Consider the following 19,246-nt stretch of genomic DNA (forward strand, 5'->3'; position numbering starts at 1 on the left):
TTTCCCGGATTCCCCGCATGAGCTGGGGTGCATATTAATTCGATATCTCTCGAGGAAGGAGATTCTCTCATTTCCCTGAGTATTTGTGAGGCGGGATTGGATACTCTCACTCTAGCAAAGTTACTCAGTGCCAGTTTGGAGTCGCTTATACTATGGTTGTTGCATTAGTAAAAGCGATGGCCGCGGCGATGGGGGTCTCCTCCGCCACTAGGTCTGGATGTGGAAACAGTCTCCGCCATAACGAGTCTCTCTGGGTTAGTGTTGGGCTGTGTGAAAAAACGCTCGGCATACTCCAATTAGCATCAGTGGCGCCTTTCACCGAGTCCTTCTCGCTTCACTAGTTGGGCGTGGTCCAGAGGTGAAGCTACATGTACAACCAAGAAAGCACACGAGCGAGCGTCGTCATCTGCAGGTGCACATTTTTATTCAGACCAGCCTACATGCGGGCCCGTCTCGAAGATTTTTTTTTTTTTTGTACAATCACCGGCCCATCGTCGACCCGCAACACTGCGCTGTTCTCACGCAGGCATGTCTCTGCGTGCTGCTGTCGTGATTTGTGCGTGCCGCGCACAACTCACAAAGCCGCATCGCGGCCACAACGAAAACACCACTCGCGATGATTACACAGACCACTTCACTCGCATTTCTTCAACCATACCAGTGGCGGCACTCCGGTTCACCTTTCGGGCAGTTATTGAAGCCAGTTCGGAGGAGATGGATAAATGGATGTAAGCAACAACCCCTTTGAAAGAGGGTGCTGGCATGTGACACCATGCCCGTTACTTATTTTTTATATATTCCCTAACCAATTAGCCAAAATTGATGGCAAGCGGAGGCGCCCGGGAAGACTGACAGCGCCCCATGATGCGAAAAATTTAGAGTACCACAGGTGAATTCAGAATCTTAGCCCAAGTATAGGAGCTAGATGCCGAATTACGGCACGAAGGGGTGCATGGGGACATTCGCAACTGGTATGACTAAAGGAGCCATATGTTTAACTAGCGGCACGCTTTTTCCACTACCTTCCCCTACGCTGTCTCGCGTGCTGCTGTGTGCGCATGCGCGCATATTTGTACGCGAGGCAGAAGCTGGGAAGCGAAGTGGAACGCAGGCGCGTGCCTCTGCCACAACAGCCACAAAAAATGAAAACACTCAAACATGTAGGAAATCAGGCGCGGCCTGTAGGGCTGGAACACCTTGCCTTACCCTACTGAAAAAAATTGTACGAGGCAATAACCTCACATTTTCTCGCACAATCTCATTCAATTCGCATAAGAAATCACATACAAATCGCAAATAATTGCACATGATCTCATAGTTTCTTGTACATTATCATAAATTATGCGAAATATTTTATGATAATGTCCACCATATGAGAGTCTATGCGATTTGGTGAGATTTTGTGAGGTTATTAGCCCGGTAGAACTTTTGGTTTTTCAGTAGGGTAGGTATGTGGTAAGGTCTCGTTACAACATATGTAAGGGAAACGACCACTCTTCTTTTAATAAGCTTGAACGTTTTCGTTACAGGAGTATAGTTTCGTAGTCGCGGGTAGTTAAGCTAAACCAAATTACCCCGTGACAGCTGACCTTTCGTCGTACCCGAATTTCGCAGTAAAGAGGGCTTACTACAGTCCTTCAGAATTGTCAAAAGTCAGGCATCCAGCCAATGTCAGGACACTAAAGCGACTCTTTCGTGGCCGACCTGGTGATAGGTCGATTAGAGAAGTCTCACCGTTCTGTGCGGTAAACCTCTTTACAATAAGCTCTCAAAAACGACAGCTCCGTGAACGTGACAATTTAACAAATCAATGCGCATGGAACACTGCTAGTCACGGCTTTCCTACTGTGTAGCTGATTGAAATAAAAATTACGCGTGATGTGCCTTTTTTTAATTGGCTGTCAGTGCCAGCAGTGGCAGGCAGCGGAGACTAGCTCGAGCTTTGCTATTCATATATGAAATAAGAAAAACGATTTCAAACTCTTACACGCTCTCGTGCTTCGCCACATGGTTCCGTCTGCACAGCGGCTAGAAAGCCGTGCCAAGCGGTCCGCAAATTCATTTAAGCTTAATGCTTATCTAAAAAAAAAAATTAAAAAGTTACGTTTAACTAAAAACGTTTAAAAAAAACACGTCAAGTGGACACGGCCCTTGTACACAAAACGGAATCGGCTTTCCACCAACAGATTTTGTGCTTCTCCAACAGTGGTGACACAAAAATCTTCACCGTCGACGCCTCAATTCACAAGAGCACGTGGGCCCCGGCACAGCTAGAAATGACAACTCCCCCATGACGTACAAAATCGACAGGCAACTTTTTTTTTTTTTTTCCTTGTGTTCCCACAATCGTGACAGTCACACTCCCTCCTACAAGACCCCCTCCCCCAACCCTTCGCAACGTGAAAAAACGTTCCCAACGCTACTCACGCTTATCAGTGGTCTGTACATAGCCAATCGCACATCAGAAAAAAGACGAAGACAACCGCGCAACAGCAAATTTCTTGGTCTCTGTCCCGCAGTACACTCGAGAGTGACGCCAACACGGCGTCTCCAGCGGCCGGTACCACGTGACGTCACAGCCAACACCAAACACACGGCACAGGGTTTCCACTCCACTGGGGCGCGACGGAAGCGAAGGTGGACAGCAGCCGACCCAATGACTCAACATAGGCCACGTAAGCGACAACGACCATCAGCCATAGTCCCTACCAGGTGCGACAACGGCAGAGGAACCTACTCTGGCCCATTTGCGCGTTATGCAAAGCGCCGAAATTCATACGAGAATCACCGTGCGGAGCCACCACGTGTACAACAACACGGGACGCATAGGGAAAACGAAATCGCATTTGCCAAATTTGTTGCCCGAGCGCGGTTTTTCGTCACAATCAAGCGTCACTTGCGAGCTGCCTCAGGTATGAACACTGGGTCGACATAGTGTACCGTATGTATTTCCCGCATCGATCCCTTTCCGGAAATTCTCCCGCCCTTCGCCATTGGCTGAAGCGACGCCACGCCGCCTCGTGTTCGCTCTTCCTTATTGGCTGGATCCTGCGATACGACGTCGGTTCGGCCAATGACGAAGAGCGCGGAAATTCAAAAATAATGGATGAGAATGCATCGCTACTAGGATCAGCGCCAGCCGAACGAGTGGTGACCAGAATAACGTCAATGCACAGCAAAAACAGCGCACCCAGAAAGGACTTCCTTCTGAAATCTCCGGGAAAAACAAGATTCTGCGGCACTTACGCAAAGTAAGGACGCAGCGATCGGCAAGTAAGCCGTAACAGCGCGCTATCTTATGGACGCAAGCGAGAATTCTGCGGTATAAGTCATTGGCTCGGTCAAAGTTGGTGCGGCCAGGCCGGTCATGTTTCACATCACTGCCTCTGTTTTGTAGAGTTAGGCCTAATTATATGCAACGGCTTCGTCCATTATCCGCCCGCTGCAGAACATTAATTCGTAAACCTTTATTCATGGGGATGACCTGAGGCCTAGAGGGGAAAGGTGGGGTAAGGTGAGGTTGAGGCCGCCAGGCTCCGACATGAAGTCTAGCAGGACACTAAGCTTGCTCTTGGTGTTGGTATCGGGGGCTGTCCAGTCCTACGTTTGGCCCTCCGTTTCTCCTTCGTCCGACACCAGAGCGACTAACTGCGCCCAGGAATTCCAAGCTTTTCAGCCAGGTGACCGAAAAAAAAAACTCTAAACAAAGAGGTCGCGCGAAATGCTGAACCAGTGTGCTTTCCAAAACAGCACTCTCGTGTCGAGATGAAACCTAGGCGAGCGTCAGAAGCGCGCCCATGTGCGATGTCCAACGACAGGCCGCATCGAAAAAAGAAAAACTCTTTTTAAAAGAAATGAGTGCATCTAAAACAGCCAACGGAAAAAGAGCGGAAAACAATAAAATGCTCGGAAGGGGGGCGAGGGGGAGAGGGGAGGTGGAAACCTAGAACATATACACATTGCAAAATAAAAGGAACCTAAAGAAGGAACGGGGAAAGGAGAGTGGAAAGGAAAAGCTTTTGTACATTCTGCCGCCGTGTCTACTACAATAATGTGGTGGCTACAGCGCCCGTGGTGACAATTCTCGCTCCGGTCGATGGGCGCCGCCATCTTGAAAGCGCGAGGGTTGCCAGCACAAATCCCGTATTTTTCGCTGCACTTAGCTGGCAAGCGCTGACTTGGGGCGCTCATTCACGTCGAACGATCTTGCAGCACAATCGAGACACTCTTATTATTCGGAGAAGGCCAAGCTCAACGTCATATGCAAAAGCAGCATTGACCCAAGATGGCCGATCCCACAGGCCGGACCCAAAATGGCCTCCAAGCGGCAGCGCAAACTTCACGAGGGCCTCTAAAGATCGAAGAAGTGAGCAGGAAAGGAAGGTCGGGGATCATAAGGTGCTCGACATAATGTGTGCTGCTTATATTTACACCTACGGCAATAACACGCAAAGCAGGACAAAATATATTAACTGTGTATGTGTATTTTTTTCAATGTGTTCTCGTGGTATACACGCGCAGAAGCCGCGCGGTTCTTCTTCTGTCAGGGAGAATCAAGTTGGCAGTAAAGTCGCTAGGCACTGGAAAGTAGCGCATACTTGACACCGTCAGGCATTACACACAGGTATGCACACACATATAATATAGATCATGTGTTGCCGACAGTGACTGCAAGAGAGGATTTGCGCGCGAGTCTCGTGGGGCAGTGGGCCAAAAATTCGAACTTATTCTCCCACTCGCGGCGACTCCATTATGCTGCGAAAGTTTTCTTTTTCTTGTTTTTCGAGCCCATAGACGTCTGGCCCAAAGTCCATTGAAAGCTGTCGCTTTCCCCACTACGGAAGCCTGGAAAGCATGATGTGTAAAGTTTGCTCTCGGGGAACTTTCGCGATTCACCTGCAGTAAAATGCGGCAACACGTAACTTGCCGTAAACGTTGCACACGTCTGCAAACCACGGATAGATGGCGCGAGTTGTCCTCGTCTAGCAGCTACGTAGAGTGGCGAGCTTATTCTGCAACAGAAACAGGCAGTACGCCCAGGGCTTAATACTTCATAACCAAACGACCCGTGAAACATCATGCACTGACGCTCCAGCCTTTATCGTTTCTCCTCTGCTTCCACGACACGGAGAACACTCCGCGACGTTTCGGATTGGCGACGCGCCGCTCTTCCTCGACTTTCCAGTGTCCAGCGACTTTAGTTGGTAACTCACGACTGCCTCTCCCCAGCCTCTCTAAAAAAGGTATTACATATACGTACACTCCGCGCACTTTGCTAAAAAAAAAAAAAAAAAAAAATGTTTCGCGCCAAATTAACATCGCGTGCAGGGGGCGCGGCTCGCCCGCGGTTTCCAAAAGAAGCAAGAAACACGCGAGCTTCGGGAGAACTGCATATCACACGGCAGTCACAATATGTATGGCCTGGCCCGCGTCCTCCACTGACAAAGAAACAACGAAGTGTGGACACCCTCTTCCCCCTCGCTAAAACTGCAGCTGCCACGCGCGGACAGCAGTACCACGGCTGGTCCCCTGACGTCCGCGCTCGAAGTCAGTCGGGTCCAAAACAAGACCCCGAAACGACGACGAAGACCGTCCCGCTCGCCAAAATGGCGGCCACCGGTTGGGATGAGCCGTTGCATGCGCATTGCATTTTTTTTTTTCTTTTCTGTTCCTTGTCGTTTGTGGGACGACGGGAGAAGGGGACAACGCTGCCAGAATAGAATCAGACGCGCTCAGGCGTCTGAAAGCTGCCAGATACGTGTATATACCTTGTATGTCCCCTCACGGCCTGCATCACGGCCTGCATCCCGGCACTTCATCACCGGCAAGCTAACGGACGCAAACTGCCCCGAGACAGAACATACCCTCCCTAAAGTGAGCTTGATCTGCGTCGCCGGTGCTCACAGCAGACCCAGTACGTCGCTATAATTGTACACTCGTCGATTTCATACGTCGCTCCTGCAAGACACTCCTGTGTCTCTGCGCGTCACTATTTCGTGCCACCAAATTCATTCGCAAGCAGTGGCGCACATCCGGGCTACCGCCCTAATATACACAATTATAAACCCTTCAGTCCACGATGGGAGGCACCTGTTTCAGCTGTATATATGTGTCGCTGATTTCGATCGACGAATTCATCACCGGTGCGTAGATGCAGATAATACGCCAATACTGTACATCGAGACCGCCGGCTCAGGCTCGCATCCAACACGCGGACGAGGCCTCTACGCGAGATACTTAAAAAGAAAAATGAATAAACAAAAGCTCCGACTTTTCTACTGTCCTCGGCACGTCTGCGTCCGTGAACCGCGCAAGCGCGAACGGGCCGTGCTACGTCGTCGTCAAAAGATAAAAACTGGCACCGGGGTTTTCAACCGGGCGAGATGATGACCCTGCGGTCGCTTCGCGAGATCCAAAAGGGCAACGTTACTCGGGAAGAAAACAAAACAAAAAAAAAGAGGGCGAAAAGTGAGAGAGAGAAAGAGAGAAGAAGCCGAGGTGTGGGGAGATGCATCTCCTCCTGCCCCAAAGGAGGAGTGGTCAAAGGCACGCTCTCGGGTCGCGAAACACGACGCATTCACTTTGACGGCTACGACGACGACTCCCGCTTGGTCTCGGCCCCCCTAAGTCCATCATCGGCTGCTCAACAGCTTCAGCTACGGGATGTGAATAAATAAAAAAACAAATCGAGAAGAGACGAAGCTCGAAGAGGCCAAAGAGAAGAGAGAGAGAGAGACACCCATGTAGAGGCACAGAGAAGCAGTCGGCGCCCGCCGGCACATTAGCAGTGTCCACAACCCACGGCGCCGCCTACTGGATGACGCAGCACTTGCACTTTGGCTTCTTCTTGATCATCACCTGCTCCACGGTGGAGGAGTCGGAAGGGGGCACCACGATGCCATGCTGCACCTGCGACAACGCCACACGGCAAGAGATGGGCATCAGTGCAAACGCCACACACCTTGACACTGCCACACAGCACACGCCATGACACTGACATCGTCAGCCTATATCCACTATAGGAGAACGGACGGCCTCTACCATTGATTTGCGATTAACCGTGTACTGCGTCAGCTGCAGCGACTTTGTCCCATGGAGGTACAAAAAAAAAAAAAAAACATGCTTTGTCCCAACAACTTCGTTGCCTCCTCCGCATCCTCACTTCCCGCCACCCCTAGCGTCATTTAACCCCTTGACCCTCGTAATCCAGTCCGTTACAGTGGGAGAACATCGGTTACCTTGCCCTCGCTTTACACATCCTGGCCGTGACCGTTTCTACTCTAGTACAGCTCGGACGTATCTCACGCTTGTTTCAAACCCACTCTACATTCCTCCTGTCTCTTTCCTCCTACTGCCTGCATCCTGATAGAAGGAGGTGAGTGTGTGTGTGTAGAGGAGGAGGATGAGGAGGAGGGCACATCATGAAATGATGCTAGAAACTCGACTCACTGTCAGTGTTAATTCCCTAACTAGTATCCAATAAATACAGAGTTGTCATCAAAGCGCTTCTAAACGGAGAGCGACAAATGCGAAACTCAAGCTCGTAAAAAAAAAAAAAAAAAAAAAAAAAAAAGTTCGTTGTCATACGGCCAGCGCCCATAATTAGCATAATGGAAAGCATTTAAAGCCGTGAATAAAATGCTCTTGATTTCGAACTGCAACAGCGCGCATATTTTCCTAAAACCGCCCAGAGTAAAACTAATCGCCAAGCTATGGCGCCTGCCCTACAGGACCAGCGACCGCACACTACGCGAGCTGTCAACGGCGCGTACAGGAATACCTGACTCCGAGAGCGATGGACAAGTAACCCAAATATGAAAAGGCACACATTAGCCGCACTTTAGAAATTACCGCTTCATAAACTTCAGTGAAAAGCGCATTGTTTTCTTTCGTTCATTTTTGTTTTTTGTTTTCACAGATAACGACCACGAGACAGCTTTAGTGCGGGAGGCAATTGCGTACTTCGTTCGTTGCTGTTCCCTTTCACACTACAACTAGGTGTAGTATATTTGGATGTACGCACGGGACACATAAGCATGGTTAATCATCGCGGTCAGAACCGACATGGTTACCGTGCCCCTGTTCATCTGCAGTCTTTTTCACTGCCCAAACAATGAAACGTGCCTGTACCACCTGCATAGTACAGCGCTGCCCACTACCTTGAAGCCACTTGCGCCAGTGTTTTCGTCTCTTATTTAAATGCGTCTCTATTGGCGTAGCACGTACATTCCGGCAACCTTCTCTCCCCCCCCCCCCCCCTCCCCACCCCCCTCTTTCCCTTAGTGTGATCGGCTAAGCGCTGGACGAAGCCAAAAATATGGTCCGGCTCTTGTTAGAACTGACGCATGCTTCACAAATAGATACGAGGTTGCTTTTATCTGCAGAAACAATGCCCATGTGGAAGCGACACCACACACGCCGGCGCTCGCTGAGGTCAACGGTAAGCAGCGGCGAAGGTAATAGCTCAGCTCCAGATTATGAACAATCGGCGCGCCGCGATCCGCAGTCACTTTGGCAGCCTCTGGCCGGCATTCCGGGGCAGCGCGAGCTCTGCGTGTTTTCCCCAAGCGACTCATCAACGACGATAACATCTTGTTCGCGCGCGAACAGGTTCGAAACCAGCTTAAGTGGGGACCTGGGAAGAGTCTGCACATTTTCGCGGTACGTGTTTTTTTTTTTTTTGTTTTGTTTTTTTCCTCCAGCGAGCGAGAACTTGATGCGCCTGGCTGGAGCTACCAACGCCATCGTGTGCCGCTATAACGTCAAAACGGCCAAGACGTTTTTCACAGAGAGGCGGAGGGCGCTGCCATTTTGGACACTGGGGCTGCGCTCGTAGCACAGGAATAAGTTGCAAATTGAATTCCTTTATTTATTTATTCATAATACCTTACAGGGCGCAGAAGGGCATTGAGTAAGCCCCCCCCCCCCCCCTCCCCCCTCCACGCCAATAAGGGGGACCCACCCTTCGCCAATTCCCCCGCCCACCCCACAGCCAATAAGACTTGTTTCTCCGAGGGCCATGAAAAGGACTGAAATCGTAAGGAAGAGGAGAAGGAAAAACTTTATTTGAATTTAAAAAAAAATGTAAACACTCCCAGGAGGACCTCTTAGTCCAAGAGCCCTCTAGCTGTTCCTTCTAGCTTAGCCCGCTCGACCAGCTGCAACTGATCTGCAGGTTGCGTGTATAAAGTGGCAGCCTATCAGGAGGAGGGGGTGTGGTGTTTGACGGGAGGAACGCGGATGGGATGTGGGAATCCCCATAAGTAATGGTAGAGGGTGGGTGGGGTGGCGTTGCATGTGGTGCAGTATGGTGGGAAGTCCGTGAGGTGAAAGATGTGTGCAAATTGAGGAGATGGAAACGAATGTGTCTGGAGTTGTCGCCAGTACGTGCTGTCGATGTGAGAAAGCGTGTGATGTGGTGGCGGGTACGTGGCACGGCAACGACGATAGTAGTGAACAATTGTAGTGTAGTCAAGAGGTTCGATGGGGGTATAATGAAAGTTGGGGGGGGGGGGGGGGGGCATCCACCGGCACCCGGAAGCTTAGTTCTCCGGCAAATACAACTAATGTTCGGCTGAAAGCTCATAAAATACGACGGTGGTTCGTCACAGGAATCAGCCGACTAGTCGAGTTAAGTGAGCTTAAAAGAATTTCATTTCAGGTTCCATTGCTGCCATTGTATATCTTTTTCTGCTCCATATAAAGCGTCACCGTACTCGCTTCCAGTGCTATAGACACCGGGCCACACTAATTATTACGAGGCATAGCAACGAACTATCGGCAACTCACGAGAATCTGGTCACAAAAATCGCGGAGGAAAAAAAAAATCCTTTCACGTGCTCTTCCTAAGCTAACAGCAGCATATCCAGATTACTGCAGCAGATATGCCCACACGAAACGCGACACGATGTTTATCCTACAAAACAGATGCTACTCACGCGCACTAGGTATGCCCATACCTTCTTTCCCAAAAGCTTAAAAAAGGCAGTTGAAGTGGTTTCAAAATTCGACGAGCTTGAAGCAGACCAATGCATGAAATTAGCATGCAAAGAATGCGAACTATTTCTGTGCCACCATTAGACCTGGTGATGCAATCGTTTAATAGAAAGATGCTGGCGTTCACTCTTCTGCGCAGCTGCACCACTGGACCGGGACCGCAACGATGACGTCACGTATAGCGGCGCTACGTCTCCAGAGAAGAAACGGTTGCTCGAAGGGAGAAAAAACCAATGCCGTACCGAACAGATAGCTCATCAAGAGTTGTTTGCCTGCATCTGATGACGCACGACAGCGAGTGGGCGAAGCCAGCAGAAATCTAAAGCTTGACAACAGTCGCGTCATTATGAGTTTATCTGCACTCCTCTGACGCACTGAGAAGAATCCTGAACGTTTAATCTGTGATTACATCGTTGTTTTAAATGCCAGCGCGAAACTAATTTGCACTCTTTCCCTACAAACTTTACAAACTTCGTGCATTCGAATCGCTGAATATCGTCCGAAGGTCAAAAAGCCACTTCGGCTTCCCTTTCAGGGATCAGCACAGTTTCTCCGTACGAAACCGATAAGTAAAGCAAGCGCAAAAGAATCCGGATATAGGCTCGAGAAATACCCTTCTTTCATAAATGAACGCGTGGCCACCGCGCTCCCCTACTGAAAAACAAAAAGCTGAAGAGGCAATAACCTCATTATAAGTTAAGGCGCCAAAACAACACGCACACACACAAGAAAAGAAGAACAGAAGAACAAAGAAAAGAAGAAGTGTTGTCTTGGCGCCTTAACTTATAATGAATAGACACCAACTAGCCCAACAAGAAGTTCTCTTAGGCAATAACCTCGCACAATCTCATCAAATCGCATAGACTCTCATACGAGGCACATCATTATCATAAAATATCGTTCAGAATTTATGATAATGTACAAGAAACTATGATACCTTATGCAGTTACAGGAGACGTGTGTGATTTCTTACGTGAATTGAATGAGATTGTGTGAGAAAATGTAAGGTTATTGCCGCATACAATTTTTTCAGTAGGGTCGGCTTGCAAAAGTGAGTTTCGCAGCGCTCGCTGTAGAAAAGAACCTGGCCGCGGAGTTCGGCATCCAATCCACAGGCCAAGCGCATGCGCAGAACAGGGTACCCTTACTCCATAAGGTCCCGTAACATAACAAGTACTGCAGGTGCACAGAAGGGTAGAACCCTCGACCTCAAAATCTCCCCCTCAATTATCTTACGCGGCCACTTATGCGGTCACGTGGTCGCTCTCCCAGAGAAGGTGGGCGATTCGAAGACTGCTGGAGTTTACAGCACCTTTAATTTGATGAGTGTGCCTCTCTCTCTCTCTCTACGTCTCTCAATATATACATGCGCCCGCACGTATGATCCTAACGTGCTCCGGAGGTCTGTACACGCAAACCTGAAAACGATAAGTTCTACGGGGCAATAACCTCACACAACCTCATCAAATCACATAGACTCTCATACGGTGCACATCATTATCATAAAATATCTTCCATAATTTACGTTAATGTGCGACTTGTATGCGATTTCTTACGTGAATTGAGCGAGAGTGTGTGAGAAAATGTGATGTTATTGCCTCATACAATTTTTTCGGTAGGGGTACCTGTAACGAGTTTAAAAAATATCGATTCTGGAACTTCGGTTTCGAATCACCCAAAAAATAAACGGCAAGCGGAGGAGGCGCGAACCTCGACGAGTCCCTTCTTGACGCCGGGCGGCGCGGCGGACCCGTTGGTGCCGGGTTTGTCGGCGCCCACGGGCGCGGGCGCCTTGCTGGGCGACACCTTGGACTCGCCGTTGGCCTGCTGCGGCAGCTGCTGGGGCGACGACGAGTGTGTGACGGAGCCGTCCAGCTGCGAGGTGTAGAAGCAGTCCGGCTCGCCCTTGACGGGCGTGATGGGCTTGCCTTCCTTGATCAGGCTCACGATGGTGTCCGCCTCGCGGCTCAGCTCACCGTCCGGCCGGAAGGGGTTGTCCAGGCCACTCTCGGTGCTGTCAAAGGAAACGGTGAGAATGGAATGAGGACCCGGTACAGTGTCACTCGAATACAAGAAGTTCAAAGAATTTTCGTCTGAGATGCGCAGTGGGGTGAGGCTGTTGAAGTACCCGCGCTAGAGCTATTATATAGACTGCGCAAAGCCTATAATAGTATCTCTAATCAGCGGAAGTTCCAAGCGTCGAAGGGCTATATTTCCCGCCTTCAAGACATCTAGCATGCTGGCGAAGTGTAATAAGGGCCTATATATACACACCGTGGCCCAGAAGTAAACTTTAAAAAGCTGTACGACACTCCAGTATGTAATACAGGGGGGGGGGGGGGGGGGGGGAGGGGGGTGTCAAAAGTACCCAGGCCGCAGGTTTTGCTTCTGGTCAGCATATTCTGACACGTGAGATCCCATTAAAGCTATAAATGATCTAAGAGGTAGGAATAATGCTTCTTCTACCCTCCACATGTATTTTGAGATTTGGGGCCGTCTAGCTGCCTGACTATACTGCTCAGAAGCAGACCCTGTGGCCTGAACCCCCCCCCCCCCCCTCCCTGTACTTCGCAGCCGCTTCCAGACTACCGACACTTCAGCGACCGAAAGAGTCGCGGTGTCATGTTCTGGAAGTCTACAGGCAATAAGGACATGCCTCGCGACCCCATACATAACCAGGATCTACAAACAATTGTCCTACCGACAAGGCATTCTCCCCACAGGCAGTGCGGAGAATAGTATGAAGAGCTACACTTTTCACTGTCCCTCCTCCACTCTAGAAGAATCCCCGTTACAATCCAGAGGCACAGGTGCGTTGCAAGCGCCGCACAAACCCAGAATCACTGTTTACCGCGCATACCTTGGACGATCGCCGTACGCGTAGTTGCAGAAATGACACCAAAGCATGCGGAATAGAACGCAATATCCGGGCCATGACTGAACTCGAAGCGGTCTTGGGGAAGCAATGCGCGGGCACAGAGGTAAGCGTGCAAGAACGCCGCTCCACATGGGAAGCTCCGCTCGCACGCGCTCCATTTGGTTGTGTTTATATTTGCACTGAGCAAACTAGGTTCATAATCGCCTTATAGTCACACTCGAATACGCTTCTAAACCGGAATTAGAGTACCTCGCGCTCGCTTCATTTCCTTAAATGCATCCTCGACCTCCTCCCCCCCCCCCCCCCCCCCCCCTTTCCCTCCTGGTTCTCGTGAACTCTAAGTTATCAGGCAGTCTCGATCGCATCGCTCCCTGGCTGCTCCGCGCGGCGCCCATCAATATCCAAAGCACTGATAACGCAACAAAATTGTCATACGAAGTCTAAGCAAAGTTTCAAGACGGCCGGCATTCAGACTAACCACCAAAGGCCACATTCTTTCGTGAATTCACAACCATAATACATAAGGCGCGTTTCAAATTATTGGATACAGATTTGTCACTTAAAGGTCGGCAAGATACGTCTATTCATGTTTATTATGCAGCTTTGCATAAACTGTCTTGGTATAGAGTGCAACGAAGGCGTAAGTGATGAACTAAAATAAACTATATTTCCTGTTTGTTTGCTTCAGGAAACAAGGTCATATCCTGAGAAACTGAACATTTCGAACAGCGAAAGCGAGCCGAGATTATATTTCTGGATTACAATCATCCTTGCAGACATGAAGCGTAGAAACTGCGCGTTTGACTGCTGGGTACGCTTACTTTCCCGCGTTAATACCATATTTTTGCGAATCTAACCCCCCCCCCCCCCCCCCCCCCCCCCTCCACCTCCACCCCCCTGCAAGGCTTCCAGTGCGCTTGCTCACTCAGAGACACGAGGTGGCGCGGCGTACGCAAAGCGATCTCCCCTACTTCTGGAGCTGCATTCCGACACTACACGAAAGCTGTCGGCACAGGACAGCAAAAGCCGCCCGAAAGCGACCTCGATTACTCTATCAGCGTGCTGTCACGCGGACCTGGAATCGGCGGCCATTTGGCGGATCTCGGCAGGTTTCGCAGGTATCGCGGGCACGGGCTGCTTTGTTTGGTATCAACTGTTCGGCGTCCGTAACGGAAGTCGCAATGAGTTTGAAGAGGGCTCTCACAGCTTGAACCTCAAACACGCGGCAATTGCGTTTGCGGAAGATGTTTGCTAAATAAACTGTTATTGCTCGAGTCCGTCTCGTCGAGATATCCACGCGCAAACATAGGGGAGGGGGGGGGGGGGGTATTTTCGATTTTTCGAATCTATCTATGAGCACCCCCTCCTTCCCCCCATCCCCCTCGCTTTGGACATCGCGATCATGGGGTGGAATCGAGTAAATACGGTAACTGACGAAACGGCATGACTGCGCACGGTATCGTCGAGGGAATCGCGTCAACATCATATGCGTCACCGAAAGCAATAAACTGCGCCTATAACCTGACTCAAGTGACGCCATTTTAATAATGAGCATTGCGGGAAAGCTAAATTTAGGGGTTTTTTTAAAAGCGCCGCTTTTGTTCTCACGTTCGATGCATCGGATCCCGACGCCGATCCCGAAAAGTTTAAAGCTGCGCTCGCTCTGAATTTTGGCGGTTTTGAATTTCGCAATACAGCCCATAAAGCTAAAAAAAATTTTTGGCTCGGCATAAAAAATACAAGCATTAGCATAAAGTAAACCAATAGAGGTCGTGCTGAAGTACAGCCTTTGCCAAAAGTCTAGAGCCCGGGGGGTCTACTTCGGAGTCGTATAGTGGCGCTGATTTAGTATTAGTGGAGGTCCTTCCAATTGGAGAGGGTAGGACAAAAAATCTTCTTACCATCAAGAGTTTCGGAACGCTGGCAATATATTACAAGTGGCACGAAGTGGCTTAGAAGTAGACCCTTCGGGCTCTACACTTTTGACAAAGACTGTACGTTTTTAAAGAAAGAAGCATGCGTAATTTCAAACTTCCGAAAAATTTGTGAATAAGGCATTCGTATCGTCTCTCCATACCTCCTAGTGAAGTTCCTCTAGCACTGCCTTCTGCCCAACCACTCAGTCTGCCCGTACTTACGAATACAAAGAGCACTTCATGGTTGCAGCGTTGTTACCGGCTCGGAAGAAAGTAAATTTCTCTCGATGTACAGGGCCGTAACAACTCGCTTGATGGTGCATTCTTAAACGCTATTCTTGTTCCTATCGTGCAGAGCTTTCCTCTACGCCCCTGTTATAAAAGACAGGCAGTCTCTCCCCGAGTGGGAAAGTTCAATTATAAGGGGCCGCTCGGTCCGAACGCATGGCAGCTCAATGCCGCCTCGTGATTACAACGCGGCATAGTTCCAATACGCGCGGCACTGCGCTTCGAGGCGCGACTTGAACGCAGCAACGCGCTCGTTTTCTCTTCAACGAAGTAGGTTAGCAGCAGGCTGAGACGATCAACTGCATCACGCTTGACCGCTCGGCAAACGCGTTTAGTTTGTTTGTTTTCTTCTTTGGTGGCACTGTTTATTGCTTCAAAGAATAACGGGAGTTTTAAGAGAACAAAATTACAGTACTGCGTTTGAGTCAGCTTAAGAGCGGAAATGGAGAAAGCCGCTTCAGAGGAACGTTTTCACTAACCGGACCAGCGTTTCCATCTCTACGGCCATCATCATCATCGTCGTCATTATCGCGGCTATCATCATTATCAATTAAGTGCACTGTCATTTTCATATCGCTACTACAATCACTGTCATTATCCCTAACTGCAGCATCAGTATGATCGTTATCATTATCACTAAGTGCATCCTAATTGTCATCTTTACTATCATCCTCACATTAGATAAGGAGAACTCCGATCGGTTTCTCACGAGCCCGGCGTAGAGTACCTTATGATATATTTGTGTTGATGGGACTTCTTTGGAAAAGCCGTATGATGGACAGACATGCCGAGCCACTAAGATCGTCCAAAACCGTGTCAGTGTGCTTTGGTAAGGAGTGTATATGCTGCACGTGAGGAACCTCCAAACTGGCTACCGCGCCTAGATGCATCTGTGTGCCTCCCTGAATGTTGATGCTTTGATGATGGCGCAGCGTCGGGTTGAGGATATGGCAGGCTCGTATTAAGCAGCCCGCTAACTTGATGAGACATGGACAACTTTGAGCAAACTAAGTGTTTCTTTTGTTGCGAAAGCAACACTACGAAATCCGAAGCGAGGCCTCGGGTGGCCGCAGTTACGTCGTGAAGAGGCGTAGCTATGAGGAGGAGGAGGAGGAGGAGGAGGAGGAGGAGGAGGAGAAGAAGAAGAAGAACGCTCGGTCACCCGCAGCTAATGTTTTCGTTTCACATTCCGTTCAGTAGCACTGAACACTTCTCATTATTTTACGGAAGTTTTCCCATACAACACAGAAGAAAAACAAAACCCGGCGTGGAGTAGTGGTTTGCGCGCTCGCATGGGGTTCGAAGCGATGGTGGTTTGATTTCCGGTGGAGACAGATTTTTTCTTCCTTTCAGTTAGTGCGACCATTTCCTGCGAAAATTTCCGCAGCACATGAACCAATAAAGGTCTTCGCCATAAAAAAGGAAAGCTGATTCTTCACCAAATGAAAACAAAAGTTTGATTTTGCAGTCCAAATCGCGACTGTGAGCGCACGCAACCAGCAGTCAGTTCCTGTTTAATGTAACGCCGCTTTGTAGCACCTCAAAGTTATCCTTACACGACGAACCAAGAAAAAAAACAACAAAACAACAACAGCTGGCTGAAGGAAAAAGCCTCATCTCGACACTTTCCCAAACAGTGTTCAGCTCTCAAAAACGAGACGCGCACTGTAACCAAAAAGCTGTAGCGCAAGGTACAAAGACAAGATAGTTTTACAGGGTTTCCAGATGCCGGCTGCGCACACGTCGCACAATTTGTATCCCTGTTATCACACGCATACTCATCAATTACCACACAGTCCTAAACTACCGTGCTATTAAAATACCATCCGACATGGATACAAAGCCGGGCTTTGACAAAATTCGTACAAAAGTGCTTGCGTGACTCTATAGAGGTAAGAGCACTGAACAAAGGTAAAGGGGAGAAGCCTCAGTTCGCAGTTTGCGCCAACGTTTCGAAAAGTGGACTTTGTCTGGTCAAAGCGATCATCACTGGCAGGGGTTAAATACTCCCGTATTTAAACCCTGTCAAAATACGCCTGTAAATACCCCGTATTTAACCCCTGCCAGTGATGATCGCCTTGCCCGGACGAAGACAAGTCCACGTGTCGAAACGTCGGCTCTACCTGCGAACTGAGACTTCCCCCTCTCTACCCTTGTTCGTAAGACATCTTTTTCGTCTCGTTCTAACTGGATACTATAGGGGTAAGCTACCCGAGTTAACAGCACTTGCCAATTTGGTCACGTCACGTGGCCTCGTGACGTCAAGCAACCCAATGACCAATCAGAATCCACCCCTATCACCTTCCAATGCCACCTACCAGAGGCATATGCGTGCGATTTTTCTCTCCCAACACCGACAAGAGATTCTCCAGATAAAGAGGCCTTCGACGCCGTCTAATAAAAGACAGAGAAGTCGACAAAAAGCCCCCGCGAAAGTGCCGATTCAGGTGGCCACAAGCTTACATTACCCGCGTTTTCAGTCGCGACCCATTTCCCCACGCCTGGGCGACAGTCAATAGCCGATCGATGGGCACGAGCGGCCGTACGCCGTATGACAGCCGCCGCGGCCCCGAAAAATTTTTACGGCGGCAACACGTTGCCCGATCGATGCAGAGGGGCGACAGCACCTGGGACGACCGACCGTAAAAAGTGGGACGCGACCGTTTGGAAAAGAACGGATTTTCTCTTTTTCCTCCCTCCATCGCTTTTTTACACGCCCGGCTGCTGACGCTGAGTTTCGGGCGACAGCGACCTCGAGTAGCAATCACGGAAATAGACACACGCCTCATTAGCTGACAGTGCGAGGACTATACACGCGGATAAACAAGCTCGCTCGAAGCGACGCTCCACGCTGTACACCTTGACACACCTTTACGCCTATATACTTACAAGTTATAAAGCCGGAAGTGGCTCTCTCCACATTTCAAAGCGATTCTGTAAGGTGTTGCGAGGGGCATTCGTGAAGCTGCACTACCCAAAGTTCGTTTGCAAACGCTCTATTTATAGAAGTCATAGGCTGCGCGAGTCATAGGCTGTCATAGGGTCTGTCCCAAAATTTTGGGACAGAGGCACGGGCAAAAAATACAGCGCGGACACGACAGGGCGCGAACTTGTCTTTTGAACGCCGGACATAACTGAGAGATCGACAACCTGCGTCCACCTCAAACTACCACCGAGCAGAGGATCGGCGCGCAGCGCTGTACCATTTGGTCGGCAACTATTTGACAGAACAGCCGTCCGTCGACGGGCATGAAACCGTCCTCCATCTCCACGGGTCAGGGAAGGATGCTGACGGAAGAGAAACACGGGACTTTTTTTTTTTTCTGCAAATACTGAGGCGTGCACTGAGCTCATAAGCTTCTGCCTGACTCTTTCAGCGGAGAACAATTCAAAATAAACGACCTCACGCCAGTTAAGCAACACACATTCTTGCCATGGCAACAACGGGACATCCCGCGTGTTGACGTGCCAACATCTGTCTAGACAACGTCCGAAACGGGCGCGCTTTTTTGCGTGCTTGTGGAATTCTTTGCTGCCTGCCTGGTTCGATATAGCTTTCTGAGGCATCGAAAAGAAATCACGGTCCAGGTGAACGCACAAGCGCGATATAAAGCATTTTTTCGAGGCCAGGGGCAATCTCAGACGAGACCAGCGTTCGACCCCAAAAGGCAGTTCGAACGCTCTACATGTGCGCTGACGTCTGAATGAGACATACATGACCCATGTACTGATATATTATTTACACGTTCGCCTTAAACCACCCCAAAAACGTGGGAAACTAACCACTCGCAAACAACAGCTCAATAACCGACAGATGAGGGTGGAGGGAGCGCTCCGCGGAGAGCTCGGTATTTACATACTCGTCCCGAGACCATGGTCAGTGCGCCACACGGGATGGCCATAATAATACACATCATGAATAGGCGATAAGACGTTTCTCACGCCTAACCTAGCGAATATCACTGATCACATGTGCTAACTTTACCATATGCCGCTGATGCGCTCGCATGCGGACCCAACTGTAACCACCACGTCCTCCCTACAGAACGCGTGAGAAAACAACAACCAGAAGTGGGTTCCGCAATGTTTTCGCCACACCTTTGCACAGAGTTCAGCGTCATAGAACAAGCTTAGAAACAGCCTAAGCGGCCGAATTCTGTTAGACCGA

General features: G+C 49.7%; 1 protein-coding gene across 1 annotated transcript in view; it reads right to left on the reverse strand.

Moving 5' to 3' along the window:
* Positions 1–430: 430 nt before the first annotated feature.
* LOC146179470 (uncharacterized) overlaps positions 431–19,246 on the reverse strand; it is a 165,028-nt gene continuing 146,212 nt past the window's right edge. Inside the window, exons 4-5 of the mRNA XM_084579088.1 lie at positions 11,707–12,010; positions 431–6,909 (exon numbers count right to left, since the gene is read on the reverse strand). Coding sequence (XP_084435214.1) covers positions 6,811–6,909; positions 11,707–12,010 — 403 coding nt within the window. The 3' untranslated portion in view covers positions 431–6,810. The remainder of the gene's footprint in view (positions 6,910–11,706; positions 12,011–19,246) is intronic.

Source organism: Amblyomma maculatum, chromosome 9 (genome assembly GCF_055883805.1).
Source record: "Amblyomma maculatum isolate TAMU_Amacu chromosome 9, ASM5588380v1, whole genome shotgun sequence".
In the NCBI taxonomy this organism is placed as follows: Eukaryota; Metazoa; Arthropoda; class Arachnida; order Ixodida; family Ixodidae; genus Amblyomma; species Amblyomma maculatum.